Source organism: Hyposmocoma kahamanoa, unplaced genomic scaffold, assembly GCF_003589595.1.
Source record: "Hyposmocoma kahamanoa isolate Upper Pololo Valley unplaced genomic scaffold, ASM358959v1 88, whole genome shotgun sequence".
NCBI classification, from domain to species: domain Eukaryota; kingdom Metazoa; phylum Arthropoda; class Insecta; order Lepidoptera; family Cosmopterigidae; genus Hyposmocoma; species Hyposmocoma kahamanoa.
This window is the reverse complement of record NW_020654466.1, coordinates 10,761,237-10,785,246: the sequence shown is the minus strand read 5'-3', so window position 1 is coordinate 10,785,246 and position 24,010 is coordinate 10,761,237. Positions and strand designations below refer to the sequence as shown.

General features: G+C 33.9%; 2 protein-coding genes across 3 annotated transcripts in view; one reads left to right on the top strand and one right to left on the bottom strand.

Annotated features, from left to right (window-relative positions):
• The first annotated feature begins 11 nt into the window (after positions 1-11).
• LOC113235785 (sec1 family domain-containing protein 2-like) lies at positions 12-7,189 on the top strand. The gene is made up of 9 exons (XM_026471685.1): positions 12-273; positions 501-752; positions 1,095-1,400; positions 3,238-3,410; positions 3,514-3,737; positions 3,928-4,097; positions 4,942-5,222; positions 5,902-6,063; positions 6,441-7,189. The coding sequence occupies exons 1-9, from the start codon at positions 94-96 to the stop codon at positions 6,646-6,648; spliced, it is 1,956 nt and encodes a 651-aa protein (XP_026327470.1). The 5' UTR covers positions 12-93; the 3' UTR covers positions 6,649-7,189.
• Positions 7,190-12,758: 5,569 nt separating this feature from the next.
• Positions 12,759-24,010, bottom strand: part of LOC113236063 (glutathione hydrolase 1 proenzyme-like) — a 67,649-nt gene continuing 56,397 nt past the window's right edge. Inside the window, exons 6-10 of one of the 2 annotated variants that reach the window (XM_026472064.1) lie at positions 16,917-17,166; positions 15,553-15,743; positions 15,217-15,457; positions 14,185-14,298; positions 12,759-13,248 (exon numbers count right to left, since the gene is read on the bottom strand). In XM_026472064.1, the coding sequence (XP_026327849.1) occupies positions 13,099-13,248; positions 14,185-14,298; positions 15,217-15,457; positions 15,553-15,743; positions 16,917-17,166 (946 nt within the window). In that variant the 3' untranslated portion in view covers positions 12,759-13,098. The remainder of the gene's footprint in view (positions 13,249-14,184; positions 14,299-15,216; positions 15,458-15,552; positions 15,744-16,916; positions 17,167-24,010) is intronic. The other variant, XM_026472065.1, reaches the window with a different exon arrangement.

The following is a 24,010-nucleotide window of genomic DNA, read 5'->3' as shown; positions in this document are numbered from 1 at the left end:
ATATATGGCGCAAACCTATGATCTCCCTACTCCCTGCATCTTCTGTAAATAAAGTCATGGGAACACGTAAATTATAAAAAAAGAATATTTGCAATGGCTTCTGCTTCAATAAAGGAGTTTGGCAAGGCTTGGTGGTCCGAGGTCTACAATCGTATTATAGGAGCTGTGGTGTTCTTGGACGAAGCCAGTGCTGAATGCTTACATTGGGATGGTGGACTTTTCAACCTCCTATCAGGAGGAGCCGTTTCGGTCAAGAGCTTATCACCTTTTGAGGTAAAATGAATTTTGCTTATGCTAATGACAGCATCTTTATAAAATCTTCCAGCAACTCTTAGTTGTAATAGTTATGTATACAAATTGATAGACCCATTGTACAGAGTAATCCAAAACTTCCTCATTCCATGAAACAGACTAACAAAACAAACAAAGGTTAGGTAGTCGCTATATTATCTCTTCGAATTTGAAAGCAATAACACGAGCAAATTGCATTGTCTGTTTAGTTTTCTAGGAAAGAACACAAGAAGGCAGTGTTCATAACGCAAACAACAAGTACACAGCTACGTACTATTCATGAGATAATACGTAACAGTGACTTTGCACATTGCATTTTGATATCAACCATTAGTCTAGATGTTGTGCTTTTGGAGATAAATGAAGGGAAAGATGTGAGTGATGTGATCACTGCTGGGAGAGGGCCTGCCGAGGCCACTAAGCAGTTGGAAGCCATGTTGATTGAATGGATTGGGAAAAAGGTATGCTTGAAGTTGTCTAAAAAAGTTGTTTATATTTATATTTTACTTCATAGTCATGACAGAATATTGAAATACAAATGTATGCATTTTGAGCAATAATACGCAGTTTGAAAATAAATTGTTTTACAAGAAGGATATAAGATGTAACCCAACTGAATCATGGGAAACCTGCAACACAACTGCCAACTGGTAATATAGCTGGTGTGCTGCTAGCGTGCAATCAGTGTGGAAATACAATGCTGACAACTACTGCATTCTACCTGTTATTTTACAATTGAAATGTAGCTTGTATAACTACACTAGAAGAATGATTATAAATTGCCAATCACTTTATATTTTCAGCAATGTGCAGCAGAAATAGTTCACATACCTATCTTCACAATAACACCAACAAATGTTGTATTCCTCACACCTCCATTTACAAAGGTATACCCAACTTATGACGGCAAGCTCATCCCGGATTCCACATCATTAGACCTATTTACCTTAACTAGTCAGGAAAGGTCTGAAGTAAGGAGATTAGCCAGCGGACTGAATGGCTTGATGGATTCAATGAATTTAAAAGAGGATGTGTTTTATATGGGTGCCTATAGCTCATTAGTTGCTGGTGTACTGCAAAATTCACCTGTTTGCTTGGCTAGGAGAAAGGTAATATTATTTTTATTAGGATAGTTTGAAAATTTTAATTTTTTTAATTTATAATTTAAAAAAAGTTCATTTTACTTTGATAAACATAGTCCTATAAAACTGTATATACAGTTTACAACAAAAATACTTAAATAAAATAATTACTATTTAACAAAAATTTGTGAAATAATCCACACTTTTTAGTTTCATCTCTAATAACCTCTAGTAAGTTTGTTTGTTTTTTGTGTTTAATAGGCATGGAATATGTTTCTTTAAGGTCCTATCTCCATAGTAGTTAGTGACTCTTGGGATTACTAATTTACCAGAGGTTATCAACCTTGTATTATAGTTGTTGTCAACCATACACAACAAAGAGCCACATTCATTGACAGCCAGGAGATATTTATGTTGTAAACTAACCAGTAGAATTTTACAAATTTTGAATAATTTAGTGTAGTCACCGTTACATTTGACTTTTGTCATTTGTGTTTACAAGAAGTAAGCAAAAAACACTTATTCACAAGCTGTATTTATTTAATATAGTATTTAAGTAATTATGCAGCAGAAGGCAATTGTTTGTAAAACAAAAGCGGTGTTATACTTCGTTTCAATCCATTTTGAACAAAAAGTAAACAAACAAGTCACTGACCCGACCATAGATGGTTTAGTGATGGCCAATTGTAACGCCAACTACAAATCGATTAATTAATTTAATAAAACGATTTGTTCAATTCAGTCATGCTAGCGGTTTTCCTTACATAACCTATATAAGCATATTTAAAATTTCAATTTAAATCCTCGTTCAAATCCTTACACTTAGATACTCATTTGATTGCAATTGAAATGTTCGATTTAATAATCGATTACTAAACTTTAATTGATTGATCTGAATGTTTTTTTTTTCGAACTGCACTAGCAACCATAGGCAAGTCATAAAAGTATAAATGAATAATAACCTCACTTTTGGCCTACCATTTTTCAAATACGATTTTACGATGCTATTCTATTCTATTCTATTCTATCTATTCTATTCAATTGTATAATGTTGAAAACAAAAATGGTGAAATCTTCGAAATATACGTGAAAGTGTTATTTATTCGATTTACTGAGTGATTGCTTTAGAATTTTAACCAAACAGGTTTGTTTACTTTTTGTTCAAAATGGATTGGAACAGACTATACAAACAATTTTCTGTTTGTGTAGTTTGTTTGCACTGTTTGTACTTTACAATTAATTGGAATTCATATTTAACATAATTAGAAAATAAGTACAGTACTATTCTCTAAACATTTTCACGTTAATTGTATGAATAATGATAACTGTACTGTCGACATATTTAATGTGTTTGACATTGTTTTCTTACCTATTCAAAGATTGCTCTAATTGTTTAGATTTAGGTTACTCAGTGACATTATTTGATGCTTTTCTTAATGAACATGTATATAATTTTATTATTTTATATTCAGTTTCATGTTTTCTTATATGGCTTTGTAGCTTGAATTTTGACATCAGCAGATTTTTAGATCAGTAGATTTGTTAAATACTTATCAAAGAATTAAAATATGTTACTTAGGTAGTAAGTAGATCATTATTTATAATTATTTCAAAGACTATCCAATATATTTCCGAGTTCTTAGGTTTTCGCGAATGTTACACATGGGAAATGAAAGTCTTTATTTTTCCGGATTTAAATCACGTATATTTGTTTTTTAAACAAACCTACGTTTCGAGCCCTTTACAGGTCCACTGTAACCATGGGACCTGTAAAGGGCCCGAACGTCGGTTTCTTTGACAAAACAAATATACTCGATTAAATCCGGAAAAATTATTTAGTTTCCCATACCCAATATATTTTTAGAACTGCTCAAACCCCGCATCACTGATCTTAGTGGATCGCACACTAGATCTGTGCGCGATAACGAGCCACAATGTTGAGTCAGTCTTGGACAAAGTGATGGCCGTGTTGCCGCGGTTCCCTGGACATGCCAACGACGTCGCTGTTGATATGTCGGCGCTTTGCGAGGCTAATGTGTATGTTATGTTCTTTATTCCGATGCTAAATATTTTAATATATGCAATAGTAAATCAAATTTTTATGGTTTATTATAAGACCAATGTAAATATTTGCTTCCAGAATATCACACCCTGAAGACATGCAACTTAGTCCCGGCTGCCTTTACCATGCAGATGAAGCGTGCATCCAGACATTGGATTACATGATCAATAAATCACAGAAGGAAGTCATGTTCGACCTTTACAACAAACTGTCGAAACTAGATGTACAGAAGTCACCTGGACCGAAGACTTTGTTGAAAGTCACTCCACAGAGTGTAGAAAAGATTATTTCAGCTTCCAAAGGTGTGTATCAATTTCTTATGTTTGATTCCTAAGAAAAAATTACTTTCAGTCTAGACTGTATGGCGCGCAAGTGATTGCTAGCGCTATAGGTCAAGTGTATCATTACATTGCATTGAAAATCTCAACATTTTTATGTACACTTTCGTTTTCGTTATCTATATTTTCAAAATTTTGTGTCTGGTTGTTTCAGGCAACTACGATGTAATCGTCAAACACCTGGGCATCCTGCAGCAGGCAATAGGCGTAGTTCAAACGTTAAAATCGCCGAAGCGCGCTCAGTTCGACTTGCTTACAAGCTTAGAGATACAAGTCCTTCAAAACCTTGCTGCTAGTCGAGACTCTACTAGTGTTCTTCATCAGGTATTAATATCACACCTCTGCGTTGTTACATTTGATTTCCTTGTTCTATTTTGCCAACTATTTATTGTCAATTTTCTGATGTTCGTGAACATTTTCTTCAGTTTTGGTTGAACTCTCTTTACAATATATTTCATAAATTGGACGTACTTAAGCAAAAAGGATACATTCCACAAAATTATCAAACAATGAGTTATATGTACCAAACGCTTCCTAAAGTCTAACCTCTTAGACCAACAAAAAAAAAATCCAACATATAATCATAAATAAATGTCTGGAGTTACATGACATTATAAGTTTTGAAAATAAAGCAAGATGAGAAACAATTTTAAACTTCAAACTGCCATATCTCGAAAGTTAGTGGATGTGGATTGGATCCTGTTTGTTTAACTATATTTTGTGTAATCCTTTAAAGGTGTATGTATAGGCCAAGTTTACGTACTGATGTGATTTTAGTGCCTCTAGATTTGATATAAAATGTAGTGGTAACTAATGAAAATTGAAGTAAATTACTTTTCTACTCGGCAAACCCACTTTTTTTCTTAATTTGCCGAATATGTGTACATAATATTCAAAATAAGCGTAGCTATTTTGCACGATTTAACCTCCACTGGTTTTGCAGAGTAGCAAATAAATTTTGTTCCATTTTTATTATCATGGATTTCCGTTAAGTGACGCCTGAATCTATTAAGTAACTATGATAGACCGAAAGAGCTTATCGAATTAGAATCATTTAGATCGTTATTTCTTCCGGGATTTTTTTTAACTTAAATTTATGTATGAGCTTTATCCTTTATCGTTATAAATGTACGATACATTCATTATTATGTATATATGTGTATTACAGATAAGTCAGCTAATTAAATCCCGTAAAGATCGTAACCTTCCCTTGGAGAACTTACTCGCAATGATCGTCCACGTATATTCACTTATTGGTACTGAAGTTTCATTCTCCAAGAGTCATGAGGACAGTCTCATGGAAACATTAAGTGTTGCCATTTTCGAGGATCATAGGAGTTTGTTTGAGGAAAGCGGAAAGATGGTCACACCGGAGGAGTGTGATGAGATAGCGAAAAATATTATGGCGCGATTGAAGGATGTTGCACAGATGAGGAAGATTTTGGTGAAGTAAGTATTATTGGAAGAATGGAATTTCGCGATGGTTTCAGAACTTCTATTCACACGAGGTGCTTTACTTCGTCCGTCCTAATACTTACGACAAAGAAATGGAATACACTATCTGTGTTTTCCCAAAACTACATTTGGGCCTATTCAAGACTAGCCTAATCTAGCTAGTTCTAGCCTTTTCGAAAGGAAAGGTTCGGTTCACATAACTTATTTAAAAGTAGAAATGAAAAACTGTAAACAATAAAATGTTATAAAAAAATTGCAATTGGTATAAAAAACTTCTCATTAAACACACACCAGACAACACTCACCCTAGAAGGGCCTTATCTTTATGATTTAACAGTAAATCATGTGAAGTTTGGAATTAAATGAGGGTAATGATTTATAAGCATGTTCTCTCGTTTTAAGAATTTTGATGAGAGTGATGAGGGAACGAACCAATGTAAGAATAGTACAGGAAAATCGAATTCGAAAATTACTCAAAATTTTATACATGTAAGTGGCCAGGAAGTAGAAAAAAAAGGGTGATAAAAAGTCACTAACTTTAGGTGACATTATTATTGATACAAAGATTGAACAACACAAAGGAAATGTCCTTTGATTTGGCTGAACTTGAACCAGGTTTTGTTGCCACACCCACCAACGGGTTCAATGTTTAATACCCAATGTTCTTTCTCAGATACAACTCCGTGCTAAAACCGTGTGAGACTGGCGTCGGGCACGAGTACAAAGGGGTTATACATCAGCTGGTCGACGATATGGTCGACACGGAAAGACCAGAATTAGTTGATCTCAGGTACAAAAACGAGGGCATTAAGGACTTGTTACGAAGTGGTCTAAAGTAAGTGGAGTTTGTTTAATAAATAATCTCTACTAATATTAAATAAATGTGTTAATACGACTCACAACTTATAATAATACTAATATTAGAGAAATCTTTACCTCTCTTTCTTCTTTATCAACATCAATCCATTTACAAGTCCCACTGCAATTGTAAATAATTAATCTTATTTACAATTAAGTATGTATTGTCTCACGCATTAGTAACGCCTATAATACTATTTGAATAATTTTTCATTTCGCATAATAAATTCATATTCGTAACGTCAAAATTTTAGAACCCTAAATTCATAAGGCAAATTCTTTTATGAAATGTATCATAAACTTCTGTTTTTTTTGGCTATGATTTATCTTCATAATATTTTTTTATTGTTTCAGTATACTAACGAGCAAGAAAGCTCGAACCACGAAACATCCTCTCGACAATCCCACTGTAATAATATTCGTAATTGGAGGCATTACAGCGGAGGAATCAAAAAGATTGCACCGCAGCGTCATTACCAGTGGGGTAGATAATACTGTTATTTTTGGTTCTACCAGGTTCGTCACCCCTGCGGAAGCCATGAGAGATGTGCTGGCATTATAGCGGCGTTGGATTAGTAAGAAATATAATTGATCTTTCGTGTCGTAGCGTTTACGTCCCGTATTCCAGGGAGATAAAATTTCACGTCGTATAAACAAAATAGTGGAAATGTATCAAGCGGGTTTAGTACCCAACGCACACAACCGTATACTACATGCTAAGATTATTTATTAATTAATTATAAAGAATATGTCGGCTAAATTTGAAAACCTCGTACCTAACTCCGTTTTTGGACGACATCCCCTTTTTTACTCTTCAAGCACAATATCGGGCAACTAAAACTTAAAATTTCTAGACCCTTTTTTAATTACAAATATAATCATGGTTTGTCATATAATTATTTCTAGTACTTCTGTTTTATGCCTCTTCAAAAGTTCGCATTAATGGAGGTTTACGAGGTTTACGAATTTAGCGGATGCATAGTCTTCATAAATATTACTATTATTAAACGAAATGAGACAAATAATATATACTTATTTCAATGATGTCACTACTATGTACTTTATTTGCACTGGCGTTCGCGTCGTGAAGATTCGAAAATGATACAATTGTAGCTTCTTGCAATAAAGCGTGAAACATACAAAGCGGGTGCGAGTCGGGTCGGGACCGCGGCGGGTCTAATTCCGTGTAATTTATACGGACGATAACACACCGAGCACGTGCGCGTCCTGCGACACAATATAAATACATGCAATTAGATCCGACGCGGTCCGACCCGACCCGCACCCGCTCTCTTTGTGATTCACGCTTTAGTCTGCGTCGAGCAATGGAAAGTTAGAATGGCGAGTGTACCTTAACAAAACCTTACAAATGTATTACCAAAATAGTATCAAAATTGTACTATTTAGTATCTGTGCTTAAAAAGATTGTACCCTCATCAAAACAAAGTTATACATTATCAAACATACCTCAACAGGTTTTATTTATGAACTATAAAAACTTGTTATGAGTGCATGTACGTTAATTGGGATGTCCGAAAAAATATTAACTTTATTTGAAATCATTGAGCTATTCGAAAAAAGGTTAACGTTATTTGAAAGCAGTAATGATTACAAATCTCATCATTTATTACATATTATTCGAGAAACAACATGAACTGTTTGCTTTTGGAGTTCCGTTACTCGACACTAGATGGCACCAAATTCAATAATTCTTAGTACTTGCAAGTAGAGCTGGAGCTCCTTTATAACATCAATGAGACTTTTGACGCACAACTGTTGTCTAGGGAACGCATAGGCTGGTTTCACAGCTTTGCGTATGGTCCTGCGGGAAATCGAATATTTAATTTAGTTCCGATATTCACGGAAGACTGTCGTCTACAATGAATGCATGGGAGCCTTGTGCGGAGTTCACGCGGAACATGTTCCGTACGGAGTGACATGGACGGACTTTAAAACGATGTTCTAACGCTACACGCGTTACTCCGCTCCTGTGTTCCGTCCGGTCCGTAGATAAATCCGCATTGCTCTCAAACCAGCCAAGACGCGTAACTTTCAATGGAACAAAAATCCACAAGTTTATTCAGTTATATGCAGTGGTTGGCTATTCTGATGTTTTTATACCCAAAGTCCAGTTTTTCCCCTAAATTGTTGTCAAAATGTGGAAGCGGCGTTTTAAAATATATTTTTTCTTCTAAATCACGGGATGCCGGAATGAATAAGGTTTTGGCTCACTGTAAAACTTAAAGGTCTGACCAGGAATATATCAACTAGATTTCAATGCCGTGGACAGCTGGCAGCAAATAGAAGCGTCAAATTAAATTTAAACGAATGGTAAGATGGTTTCGGTGAAAAATTGTAAAAGTACGAAAGTTTTTTGACGTCCTAAATTTTTACATTCTCTACTTTCTATGTATGATAAAAGTTAATTTAAAAATTACAAATAATGTTACAAACGTTAGTTTTCATTGGTAATAATTTGTCATTAAAATACGTATCGGTATTCGTGCACGCTGCACGAGACAGACGCTTTAGTTATGTTGAAAATAAACAAAACTCCAAGTTTTTTATAATGACTACTTTATAAAAATATGGATACTACTACTTTTCATGTTTTGTGTTTAATAATTTCCTTGAACTCTTTGAGAAAAGCACTACACAGCGTCTGTGTGTTTTTTTTATGGTACAGTTTGGTGCATTTCAAACCGTACTATATACAAGGAGATAAGTCTTTTTTTAATTTAGGTGTACTTTTTGGTCAAGCATGAGTTTTCCATAAAAATGCTTGTCATAAAAAATCGATTTACTTTCACGATATCATTTCATAGTATTGAAAGGTAACACCGTATATCGTATATGATATAATAGCGTACAAGAATTAAAAGATATCGGTCACTATCATTTGAACAACATTTAAAAGTCCTTGTCAATAGCCACTTCTAACGTGTTCTCGAACGCACCTGATTGTGGAATGAATTTGATAATTCAGAGAAATGGAAAACTAGTTTGAGCCACCTACAAGGTTTTTTGAGGTGTTTTTAAAACGGGGGCACTTATAGTATATACATATATCATAATCGTGAAAAGCAAGAAAAATAAGAAATAAAACTTATAGTTTCATGTTTAAATTGGATAAACTTTATAAGTTTTCTGTGGCTGTTCTAGATAGCGCACCCAGAATAATTGTATACTGTTTGATATTCGATGTACGGCGAATTTCTGTAACACATTTGTATGTTTATAAATATTAGTAGCAAGTTTATTATAGCGGATAAGTATTTAAATGTTTACCTAATTATCTAGAATATCGTCGCCTTACTTTCTCAAATACGTATCTTAAAGCACTAAGTACTGAAATGCCAAAAGTGGATAGATACAAACTTTTTCACACACTGGCTTTTAACTAATGCATCCAAATTAACAACCTTGATAAGAAATTTAAAATAAATTAAAGTTTTGGCATCTCCTGAATAATCACTCTTTATAAGATGCGAGTTTGAGAAAGTAAAGCATGGATATCTGTTGGTATACTCTTATTTAATTCGTAAATAACGTACTATATGCGAACCAGATTTGTTTATTGTAGGCATTTTATAGACGCGAGGCGTTATAAGAAAAATTGTTCTTACGTCATGTTGAAAAATTGTTTTTACGACATGTTTGCTGTTTTATATTTTAATTGTTATATTTGAATTTATAAGGCTTCAATTGAAGTTGTGTAATGCAATTACAATGCAAAATGTTATAATGAGGTAATGAATTAATAAATGATATGTGCGTAGCATTCTTTGTGATTTAGTTACCATAACTTATGCAGACAAAAAAAACATTTGTCTTCACGTTTTATGAAAAGACCAATATGAATGGAAAAAGCGAAAGAAGAATTTTAGGAAAACTGCTTGTTTAGATCCGTACTCTATTGCCGGCATTGAAAGAAAGAAACCATTTGTTAATGTCCACCACAACAAAGCATATCAATAAGATGCACTGACAATTACACAATAAAAAATCAGATTCCAGCACAAACAAAATAAAAAAGTGATTTATATTTTGAATATTGTAATGAGTCTTGCCCGGCGTAAATTGACACCGTTTCCTCATGCTCCTACTAGGTGCCCCCACTTTACTCCTACACCGGTAGGACCAAAAGGACACACTTATCCACATGCTCCCACTAATAGTCACCTATATTTATATAGTTGATATTGTAGTATTCGTATGTATGTTAGTATTGATGCTGTAACCTTATCGGCCTCTTCAGGGATAACTATTAGAATTGCATTTCCATATATTCTTATATTTTATTTTATTTGTCATTTTCATGTCGATAAGAGCTTATGCTCTTATACGTCCTTGTGGACGCATACTCGCAATGAGTGATATGCGATGTGGTATGTAATTTAATATTAACGTATACAGGAATATTCTAACTTTTTGTTTATACATATAACAGAAAGCGACTAAACGTATCCTTGTTAGCAGGCATCAGCATCGCGTCTATTTAGAATGCGTCTTGTGAGGTTTTGTCAGCACGTAAAACAGTGCTGAAGCACCACACATGAACATGGTCTTTACCGTAGGAGGTAATAGCAGCTTCGCTGCGGTTGCCAACCTGTTTGCTAGGCGTAATTATGGCATATTCAGTCTCTATCAGGAATCGACGCCGTTCTAAATACGAGTTAGTATTTTTATTAAATATTCCGGTAAATAATAACTAAATATAATAATAACAACAAAAGTAACTTGTAAAAGTTTATTAATAACGATATCTATCTAATTGAGACATATCCTTATAATTAATACTGTTTTTTTATTATCGCGGATTAGAAATCGAAAACATTTTGTGCAACAAAATGCCGTCATTTGTACTTAATTAGTTCCAATACATTTAGCATAAAAATACTGATTATCTAATGCAAATCGAGCTTGTTTTGCTTATAAACAAAATCTAACATTTTACTTTCATAACATAATACGAATCGAACTGACGAGAATACAATGTAACTTAAACAAATGCTAATTTCCTTCGGTCAGCAAAAATTATTCATATTTTTAAATCGTTTAAAATTTTATCTTGTTTTTAATATTCTTTTGGTCATAAAATACCAAGTTAGCCAACAGCACACTCCGCTTTGCTCTTAAGTTCATGCTCTATAATAAGAACGATCCAAAGTATATATACACTTTACTAAAGATGCTGTTGACTGTAAATAACTTATCGAGTTCTTAGGTTTTCGCGATTGTTACACATAGGTAATGAAACTATTTTTCCGGTTTTAAATCGCGTATATTTGTTTTTTCAAACAAACCGACGTTTCGGGTCCTTTACAGGTCCCATGGTCACGGTTGACTGAAGTGGTACAGGCTTCAACCAGTTAAGTCTAATATTGATGCAAACCACCTTATTTTTTCACTATAGTTAGAATAGTTATTAATTAAATACCTTATTTTTAATTTTACAAAGAAAACATTCCAATTTACGCTACATTAAGTTTTACAAATTATTTTATTGAATGAATTTTTATTAAGTTCAATTTATTAATAATTATTAAAATAAATTAGAATAAACTAAAATATATTATTTAGTACTGCAGTCTTATGTCTGTTTGGGATTTTTCATTAGAGGAAATACTGGATCCCAAACTGGTGGTATGGAGAAACCATCTTCCCTGTTGAAATTAGGATTTTTTTTAATTTCAATGGTCTCTCAGCGTCCTGGGTAGATAACGGACTTCTTTTGCAAGGACCTGGGGTTTGTCAAACTTTATTGAATGTGTAGGTTTATCCATGACATGCTCGCAGACTGCAGACTTGTTTACGCGACAGTGTTTGACATCAATTTGACCTAATTTCAACAGGGAAGATGGTTTCTCCGTACCACCACTTTGGGATCCAGTATTTCCTCTAATGAAAAATCCCAAACAGACATAAGACTGCAGTACTAATTAATATGTTTTAGTTTATTCTAATTTATATTAATAATAATAATAAATTGAACTTAATAAAAATTCATTCAATAAAATAATTTGTAAAACTTAATGTAGCGTAAATTGGAATGTTTTCTTTGTAAAATTAAAAATAAGGTATTTAATTAATAACTATTGTAACTATAGTGAAAGAATAAGGTGGTTTGTATCAATATTAGACATAACTGGTTGAAGACTGTACCACCTCAGTCAACCGTGACCATGGGACCTGTAAAGGGCCCGAAACGTCGGTTTGTTTGAAAAAACAAATATACGCGATTTAAATCCGGAAAAATAGTTTCACTTCCCATTTAGTTTTTGTTATTATAACAAATAATAGGTACACCGGGTACACCAATCTTGAAATAAAATTTCCCTGCCAATTCTTAAGCTTTAGGCTAAACGCCTTATTAATTATACTTTATTATACATGCAACCTCATAACATTATATGTACAATACAACAACTGCAATTAATCTCACTTTAAGTGAAACTGAGGTTTTAACACAACTGCGTACATCAGCACCGCACGAAGCCATAAGCATCGCAAGGTACAGTGCTATCGTGTCAAACCAATACACGTAACATCAAAAACAGCATTTGCAGATAAAGCTGCAAAACGGATTGTTTGGTTTTGTCAATTTTTTTAAGAACATAAAATATACGTTTTATTGAATTTGCAAAATAAGCTATTTATACTAAAAAAACAAATTATTAATTATTTTTCATCGAAATATTATTATTGTACAGAAATTATAAAACACTATACCCGGATTAGGAGTGTTTTGGATTGACGCGATAGATAGCTAAACTGTAGACTTTTCATCTTCAGAAAACATTAGTTTTTAAAGGAATTTTCTTTTTTCATATATCTTTATATTTTCAACATTGTAATAAGGCTTTTCACAATTACATTAAATATTATTTGTCTTCTTTATTATATAAGGTAAATTGGATAAGGCCTTTTAGGAGTCTCAATTTCATTGAAAATAAATAGTAGATTTTAGATATCCTTAGAGAATTCACTAAATCGTCGAGTATAATTTTCCTCAGTTGATGCCGGAGACGTCCCCGCCTTTTCTAAAGTCGGAGTTGGCGTAAATAGCAGTGCTGTTTCTGAACAACGCGCAGACAATTGATCCTCTGCCTTTGTATCGGACCAGACCGTGGCCTTTTGCTCGCAGTCCTTCCAGAATATCCTGTAAAGTTATAGTGGATGGTTGTTAGGTAAATATCAATATTTGTTACAAATTTACAACCGAGTCAAGTTTTATACAAAGATAATATGGAGTTTTTTCTAAAATATTACTGTTAAATGATACTAAAGTTCGTAATTATTTTATATTTGGATACTATTTTCATGTAGGTATAAAAAATATATTTTTAAACATGAAAATGGCATCCAAATAAGTACAATAAAATAATTATGTAGTACTTTAGAATCATTTAAAGAAATATTTTAGAAAAAACATGGATGTGGGTCACACCACTTTTGCGCTGGTAGCTTCAATTATAACTTTTAGAATAATAAGTTTTATGTGCGCAAATACCAAAATATGTATGAGCTTGAGCACTACCCATTTTTTGACGTATTTGTGCAAAATCACTCACAACGAAACAAGAGTAAAGTCTTCAGATGAACTTTGAAAGACCAACTGAAAATATACTGTGAATAAAATAAACTGTGAAAACTCTTTGCGGCTAGGTCATTCCAAAAACGAGACTAAAGAATATTCCAACAAACACTAAGGGCAGTTTAAATGAATTATAAGAAGGAATTAATAAATTACTGGGCGCCCAAAATTCTCTCAATATTCCTATTTTGTGTATAAAAGCCGTGGTAGACTAAGGATTTGACCTACCGCCTCTCAAGCAGAGGCCGTGAGTTTTAATCCGAGCTCGCGCCTGTGAGTTTCCCTGAATGAAACCATTGTGTTGAAACCTGCACAGCGAAGAAGGTTCACAATCCTCGGAAAACGTGTGAAGTCCCCAACCCGCATTGTGCCGGCTTGGCGGACTATGACGTGAAACCCTTGCCTTTGCCCAGCAGTGGGATGTATAAATGGGTTGATAATGATACCTATCATGTATTCATACGTTGAAAGAGACCAGCCCTTCCAATTCGATGAACGTACCTCAATGACACCGTACTCGTATTCGATGTGCATGGGGGTTAACTGATGATGCAACCTCGCTTCATCTACTGCTTCTTTTATTGTCTGGTCGAACCACAACTTCCGTATTGTTGCCTGGAATTTGTTTATAAATTTAATGTGAGTACCTATAGCTATGTTGAGTGTGTGTTTTATTATTATTATACCTACCTAATTTTAAGGATAATATAAGACAAGCCATTATTGGCGTGGTGTAAATAGAGACATTCCATTATGGAGTGTCTCCAAGCCAGTGATAAAGACACAATTTCCAATTTTTCGGGCCGATACCTTTCCACACCACACGTGCATTGAATTGGCTCATGTAATAGCCGAATCCGAGAAAATGACAGTCCGAAATATCACAAGTGTTCGTAGTGCCATTTTATCGCTAGGTGGACAAGCGATATTCGTATTTTCTCGTATTCGAATCGGACTTAGTGCACAAGCGACATCCGAAGTGGGTCGGAGTTTTTTAGATTTGTATAGACTCTGATTCAAAACAATATGAATCGGATGCAGTAATGCTCACATTACATACTGCTTAGCGGCAGAAATAGTAAGGTGGCAGTAGTTCCCTGGATGAACTCTTCACAAGGAACTCTACTGCTACTAGTTTGGTAATTAATTGGTAATATCGAGTTCTTAGGTTTTCGCGATTGTTACACATTTACAGTTACAGATTGTTACACACATTACAAACCGACGTTTCGGGTCCTTTACAGGTCCCCTGGACACGGTTGACTGTATTGACCTGTAAAGGGCCCGAAACGTCGGTTTGTTTGAAAAAACAAATATACGCGATTTAAATCCGAAAAAATAGTTTCATTTCCCTATTGGTAATATTTAATGAATCAGTTACGTTGTTATTGATTCGTTGCTTTTGGAACCTATAAGAAAAATTTAATTTACGTAGGACTTATTGTTTAAAAATTTGCTCGGTAGCTTCTGAAATTTCTTCAAATAAACAAACATTTCAGTTAATTTCTAATATTTATATAGATTTTTGCTCACCAAAGCAACAGCAGTAGTAATTTTAGTGCCTCCCGATGCGCCAATGACCAATTTAGCATTACCTCCCGAGTCTACAATAATGGTGGGACACATTGAGGACATTGCTCGTTTTCCTGGCTCAATGAAATTAGCCGACGCAGGGGATAGACCGAAGTAGTTTTTGAAACCAGGGCTGGAGAAGTCGTCCATCACGTTGTTCATGATGATACCGGTTTTAAGCGTTGTGAAGCCTGCACCGTAGCTGTGGATACATAAACATTAATGTTAGAAATCTCAATGCACAAGGTTGTTTTGCCAAAAGTAACGCTCGTAAAAAGAGCGCTGTTCAATACTCACTAATAATTAATAGAGCTGGTGACAGACACGGCGTCTCCATTCGGCGCGATGATTGATATATGCGCAGTGCCTGCATCAGGGCGATTGTATGTTTTAGCGCCATATGCAGTTGAATAATTGTTTGTTTGCGTATCGTTTATCCGCAGTCGGATTTTCGTACCGTATTCCGGTTGTGTTACGTTCTGAATCAGCTGTAAATTATAACACGGCATATTAAGATCAAATATTCATATCGATTGTTTGCCAACAGCAAATGCAATTTCCTTTGTAAGTACATACAAAGTTTAATATTACGTATCACAGTTCTCGTGTTGTGTATTCGGTTATAAATGCAACATTATAATGAATGTAACATTGATTATAATCGAATTTACGTTAACAGTACCTGTAAATCGGTCGAATTTCTCTAACAAATTATTGTTTTCTTTAGTGTTGAAACGTAATTGTTTTAAAATAAAAATTATAAATAAGCACATTACATATATAATCTCAGTACAGAGTACTAAAAAAGCCGACCTCAAAAGTCATTCATCCCCCAGTTTGCCACCCTTAGAGGGGAATATTTTCTTCAAATTTAAATGGGACCACTACTGAGTTACCCCTTTTCCAACAAAAAAGAATCATCCAAATCGGTTCACAAATACCGGAATTCTAACATACATGCAAAAAAACATACAGTCGCATTGACAATCTCCTTCTTTTTTGAAGTTGGTTAAAAAAGAAGCAGCGTTGCTAAGAGACCTGCAGATTAACCGTACATCCGTAGGTGCTATAAATTGTATATTAGGCAACCCTCACACGAAACGGGGGAAAAGGGCTGTTTGTTAGTATTTGTTGAATCTCCAGCAGCGCCGCCCAGACATGTAAGCTATACTTACAAAAAGTACTTTGTGGCTATACTTTAGGATACGTCGTAACTGACATGTACATTGTACAAAAGTTCATAAATAAATAAAGATATAAAAAGAAAGAAGAAATGTAAGTGTAAAGCGTCATTATGTTAATCATAATTAATTCTGTACCGCGCAAAGAAAACACATGTTAAAAAGACATAGGTGTGTTAATCCTAGCTGTAGTGAAGAAAGTCTAAGGGTGATATAGTTGGTTTGGATTTATTTTCTGCATCAATCGCCTACGTTTCACTAGTTTTCACTTTTACACGGCACTTTTATGCGCAAGATGGTAGATAACTTGGCATTGGCTTAATCAGCATTAAAAAATTAAGTAACTAGTTAATCAATACTTAGTCAACATTAATAGGTTGGTTAAGTTAATTAGTATTGGACTGGATCTATAAGATTTGTAGGCCAAAAGCGATGTTAAACTAAATAGCTCTGCAAGGTTTTAAGAATAGACATACTTACTTCTTTTAAATCCAAGAAATCAGCGTCTCCAAACTTTGTTCTCGTGGCATATGCATATTTGAAAGCTTCAATTATCCTATGATATGTTAATATCTTGTCCTCTGTACTGTTAATACTATTTTTGGTAAAGTTGTAACCACTAAGGATGTTCAGAATGTTAACCAGGATCACGCCACTGCTGGGTGGGGGAGGCGCGTATAGGATGTCTCCATTTCCAATTGGTATTGCTAGTGGTTCCGAAATTTTAGCCCTGTAAAAACAAGGTTTTTTCTTTTATTAATAGGACGACTATCGCGTCTAGTTTGTTTCCATATCACGACTATCTGTCGTGACTGTTTTATTTTATCATTGAACGACTGTCGTGTCTAGCCGTTCCCGCTAGATCGTGTCAAGGAAAATAATTCTACAATTTTGGTTGCTGTCGGATATTGGTGAATATGAACTCTCTTATTTCCCCAATTCTCTACTCGTAGAAATGCTCAAACCCCCAAATTAGTTATTTTACAACTCCATTCCCCACAAAATCCCCAGTCAAATTTGTAATTCCCCAGACATTTTATTAAGTAGCCTAAAATCGCCTTTTCCTATTTCAAACCTAGCCTAAATATCTCCGAGTTGCCACGCGACCCATCGAAGTAGCTCAAGTCGCCTAATCTGACACCACTGATCGTGACGACAAATTATCGGTTCGTTAGTAGTAGTATCTGTCGTCACATTTTTATCGTGACGTTTTGATCGTTGGACTACTGCTTGAATGCTGTTTTTTTGACTTTCCGTTATTCACGATAAATTTACACGATAGGGCGCATTCTCATTATGTCGTGACAACTGTCGTGAAAACAGGGATATTTAAATGAAGTTATTCACATATAGTACAACACGATTAACTGACTTTTTTGACGTTTAAACTGCACGACTATCAGCCCTATCGTGTAAATTTATCGTGAATAACGGAAAACGAAAAACAGCATTCATCCCCTAATTTGTCACCCTTACAAGTGGAACATTTTCTTCAAATTTGAATGAGACCACTATTGAGGTACTCCCTTTCTAACAAAAAAAAACTTCGAAATTGGTTTCTAAATGTCGGACTAATCGCGTAACGTACACAGAACAAAAAGTACAGTTAAATGGAGATTTTCCTCCTTTTTTACGTCCTTTTTAAGTCGGTTAAAAATAGTAATTCACGATCTACATATTATAGATATTCTTTGTTTAAGTTTTATTGTCTACGTGCAGTGAAGCATCAGGCTTGAAAATTTGGACTTAATAAAATTTAAATTTTAATAAAAATCTGTACTTGTATTGTTTACTAACCGACCGAAGTTAGTTTGATGTACTCATGTATTTAATTTATGTAAGCTATTTACAATTGTTAATTTGGTCTAATCTCTTGTTATGTTAAGACTAACCTACCTTTATAACCTTTATGTTTAATGAAGACATAAATATTTACTCAAACAGTGAAGCTTTATCTATCGATATTATTATCAATTTGACCCCAACATTGATCTTTTCCACTTCTACTTAGAGCAACATTGTAAGCTGCTTTTATATTTACAAAATACTTACACAAGCTGTTGCGTTAAGTGCCCTGTAAACTATTAAATAATTTGTCAAATTTATCCCTCAAACTTCACGTTTTTTTCAAACAATGTCGCAAACAATCAAATAAACCATGAAACAAGTTTGACAAACTTGCCCGTAAATTACATTTGGTCATTTCTTTCTACAGTCGTACGGACCTTAATATATTAATACAATGAGTCATATTTTTCTGTAATTTGTGTCATTAGTATAAGAATAATAGATAAAGCGTTTCTAGCATTAACTCTATATATTAAGAAAAAATAAATATTGCATTGGTATTGACAATGAACTAGTCAACTTAAGTCACGAGGTGACGGGCGCAGTGGCAGTGTCCCTCAAATCTTTGCGATTTAAAGCTGTGAGTTGTAAATGTTATGGACAAGTGCGTCGCTTACCACCGCCTGGTGGCAAGACTTGTTCGTCCCGTCGCTTTGTAACGTAAAAAATCTTCGAAAAAGTAGTTGTAACAATCGCTCGATATATTGTTAATAAACCTATAATATTAAACCACCGTTTCCTATTGTTTTGTTCATTCAAAGTATATTTCTCAAAGCATTTACAGATGTATTTGCTTTAAACAAAACACCAGAGGCCTGTATAAAAAAATCCTCCGGCAATGTAACCCGATATATAGCGTATACATAAGACGATACAAAATGACTTCCTCTGAGCACCGCCTGTCTTTTCATTTCATTGAAAAATGCATACATTTCGTCCCTCCTTCACGCACTCAAAGTATCAAGTTATAATAAACTCATAATAGAGTTCAAAAAAAATACGACGCACAAGTGCAAGCGAGAAAAGTCAACGGTTGAATGAATGAGAGCAAATTAAAAGTTAATAAGGTGAGTCTGCGTAACAACATTTTTAATTGGCAGGATTATTAACTTTAGTTTGTTTTAAAATGAGCAGTATGTGCGCTGTTAATTGTTGTTTTATGATCGTCAAGTACCTATGTAAATGTTATGTCAGTTTAGGAATTTATTTCTGAACAGTTGTTTGATTGGATAGAAATTCAGATATGTCTTTGTTATTTTAATTAATTAGCATGTAAAGAAACTTTATTTTTCGACTTAGTAGTAGGTATTGAAGGAAAACTTTCCTACATTGTAGTACTTGCTGTATGTAAGTACGTTCTAAATCTGCTTATCTATTGCAAATATGCCTTCTTCGCCTTTCTGGTTCATAAATCATAAACATGTAGAATTCTTTAGGCATGCATTATGTAACATTATTGGTATGTTGTTGCCTTACTCCAATGTAGTTATTATTTCTATTGTTAAAAGTATTACGTAAATCTAGCATGTAAAACGAATGATTAGGTATATGTATAGGTATTAAGGTACATTTTCAAACTCTAATGGGCAGGTTTTTTTTGTTACTTTCTTCTATGTATTTAAATTATTTTAATTTTATGAAATATTTTTTTATTCCTCTTTATAAAAGTTTTCTTTTATATAAAAGAAAAGAAAGAGTAAGGATAATTAAAGGAGTGTAGAAAAAATAAAAAGATATTATATTTTTATTTATTTTCAGCCATTATTACCCCACTGAAGGAAAAAATGGAAAGTTATTTTAGTTACTGTTTTTTCACTATTTTTTTTGTTTATACTTAAACAAAAAAATATTAATAGTTTATTAAGTTTTGAGTTTAACTATTTCTTACTTGTTTAAGCTGATGGCTCTTGCCAATGCTCAATAATGATAATTAAAATGATTAAAAAAAAAGGAATCTACTACAAACTTTGTTTATATGTACATACAAACCGAAACTAAACAGTTAATCGGTTACCGGAAAGCGCGCGAAACCGGATTCATCCCCCAGTTGGCCACCCTTAGAGGTTGAATATTTTCTTCAAGTTTAAATGGAACCAATACTGATGTACTCTCTTTCCAACTAAATTATCAAAATCGTTTCACAAATCCGCCGGAATTATCGTGGATCATACACAAAAAAAAATACGACGAATTGAGAACCTCCTCCTTTTTTTAAAATCGGTGAATAATAATAATACCACTGTAGGGCAAGCAACGGCTTCCCTTCTTCCACTCATCGTGATTTAAAGCCGCTAAACCAAGAAGTTCTTTGAGCTACTGCTCGTCACATCTCCTTCTGAGCCTTCTACATTTTTTTATGATAGCAAGTGACGATGATGGGCCGAACAAGTCGTGCGACTGGTGGTAAGGTAAGTGACACGCCTATCCAGTTCCAGTGCCACTCAGAGCTTTAAATCGTAAAGATATAAGGTGCGCTGGCACAGCGTCCATCACCCTGAGACATAAGTTGACAAGTGTCATGTGATATAATTCCACTAATTCATAAAATCCCTGTTTGCATTGGGTGGGATCCTTATCGTGGTTCTTTACCCAAGCTCATTTGACATGCGGTACATACGTTTAAACATATATCTATGGTACACAAAACTCAATATTATATGTAAAATGAGATAACAAACATTCTTACATATTTGACATATTGCAAGATAGCAGAATCTCGATGGAAGTATGAAAAGGGATAGTGTATTGCAAAACTAAATAGAAATATTTCTCTTACATATGAATTTAAAACTATTTTAAATTTTTGTTGAATTGATATTCAATTGTTTTTTGTGAAATTACTCCCCTAGTTTCTTATAATTATTAATACAAAGATCGAACACTCAGAAAAGTTCATAGATTTCTCATTGATTTTTTTCTGAGTGTTCGATCTTTGTATTAATAATTAAAAATATGTACTAAGTAGGTACTTCACGATATAGTTCCATCTGCAATCTTTTCATAACATGGCTAGAAGGAGAAAAACAATAACTTCACAGTTTATTCAATTACCATTTCAATAATATTTATGAGTCATATATTCCATAGCTTGAACAGGTGTCACTTTGTTTAATATTTTAAAACAAAGTGAAGTATTGAGAAATATTTTTTCATACTTTCATCATTTATCGGCGCAGTGTTTTCGTATTTGCGTTGTTATCGAAATTGTTGAAGTTGTTGTTGTTGGTAGGTAGTTTATTTGATAAGTATATTAAAAACTACACTTTACGATTACTCGGTAACTAATAATAATAATAATATTTACGTAAGTAGGTATAATATACGTGATAATAAGGGTTCGGCAACACTTTTAGCAGCGATAGGGTTCCTTATGACAAAGTTCGGCTGCTAAAGTATTGCCACTTCACCTATTTCTGCCGCCAGTGCCCTTTATACCTTAGCGATTAAAGCTCTTAGTGGCATTGCAACAGCTATGGACAGGCGTATTGCTTACCATCTTCGCACATCCTTCTCCGTCCATTTGGCATCATAAAAATACTTAATCCGCACTCTTCAAAAAAATAAAATAATTGGACGCAGTATAGAAGCGTGCTGACAAACATTTCAACATTAAAAGTAATAATAATTATGTTTTTGTCCCTTTAAAGAAGTTGGTTTGTACAAGTTTTACAACATTTTCGCATATTCATGAATGCATATAGCTATTTGGTTATTGAAAAGATCCTTTCAAAACTAAAGTCCATTAGTCAAACTTTGAATCTATGTACGACTTTCGGAAAGGCTTTGGCTTTGAACATTACGTATCTTTAACATAAAACATACCTATAAAAGGTAAGTGAACCTGTTATAAATAGACTTTACAAATATACACTGTACTATCTATGAATGTTGTTTATAGGGATTAGAATTTTAATGATTTTGTTCTTCCGGTATCTGACCTTCGGATAATATGCCAATATAACTATCAAACATACATATATAACTATACAATAATAAACAGGAAATAATCATAAGTATTGAACTTGTATGTGTATAGTATGATACACCTACGCAACACATGTAGGTGTTAGACAACATTGGAACGTTTTTGTAAATTAAATTAGTTAATGTGTATAGTAATTAAATTCCAATTAAATAAATCATAAAAGGAAATATTTTGAGTGCAAAACAAGTCTTTATCTGTTCACTCGTTTATTTGAATAAAGTAATACGGGGCGCGGTAGTGTACTGCTGCATGCACAATAAAAGGGCAATGAACCAAGACTGAAATCTGTATCTGTGTAAACTTTAATTGCAACCTACTCTCGAATTCTAAGAACTTCTAGAAGTTTGTGTAGCATGTGTAGGTAGGACAGGTATTTATTTTTATACAGCAATAAACAGAACTTAAATCCTTCTCTGTTGGTCTTCACTGCTGAGGATCGTAACTTTGGGCAAGTACACCGTCAATAAATCTTCTCCATCCCATTGTCTCTTACTTTAGTAGCAGTAGAGGTCCATATGAAAGAGTTCGTCCCGGGAAGTGCCTTACCTATTTCTACCGCCAAGCGGTAAAGTGAGCATTACTACGATCCGGTTTGGAAGGGTAAGGATGCAGGTGAAATTACGGGCACATGCGACTTGTCAACTTATGTCTCAGGGTGACGGGCGCAGTGGCAGTGCCCCTCAGATCTTTGCGATTTAAATCTCTGCAACTGTTATAGATACTTGTTCGTGTCGTCACTTGGTATTATAAAAAAAAAAACCTCTGTCTTCGGCTAGGTGGAGTGCGACATTACATTATCTGATCAAATTATCATTACAAACTTCGTTCTCTAGGTCGTATGTCCTCTATTTTTCTAGTAACAATTAGTTTTTCAAATTATCAGCTCTGTTCCAAGAATCGCAGAAAGCGGAGCAAGTAGACGGAGGGTAAACGTTTGTGATTTTGCAGCTTCAATTCCTCAGGTACAGACAGTTTCGTGCGAACAAAACTCAAAAAACATTGATTTCTATTGAAAATGAGATTGTTAAAAGCATAGGTACTAACGCTAAAAACATCTTTGCACTCTTCAATTTTTAATTTGCGGTAACTGTTTATGGCGATCTGGGGATTATTATTGGGTCAGATATCAATATAATCAGCTGTGCTATTACGGGCGTTGTTTACAATATGTGCGGTTACAGTATCAGAGGACATCGTTATCTAAAAAAAACGAGCCATATATGCCTTATAATACTTTAATATCGTATATAGGTTATTACGGGATTTACAATTATTGATAAAATGTTACCTAAAAGTATATTTCCCGAAATACCGATAACAGATTAAATCGTTGATATAGGTACTGTGAAAACGAATTATCAAGAAAATTTTAAAAACATAAAATGTGGCATCATCTGTCACAAATTATCGTGGATGAGCACCTAAATAATTTTATAAAATATTTGTAAAAAGTATTCGTTGTTGAAATTTCAATTGCATTTATTTCAAAGTAAATGTTTTTGTAATTTTTTTTTATTATCGTTTTTCTCAATATATCTGCGAAATAATCAAGAAACGCAGATATATTAACAAGATATTTGTTTTAAATTATGGATTAGGTACTTTTATTTCGGCTAAGTCGTATTATTATTATTTCACAATTTGTTTCCTTGATGAAATTTGAATGTAAACTTGTGTTAATTGTCTGTTTTTCTGTGACTACATTTTAAAATTTCTGTCGTAATTATTTTAATTCCAAATT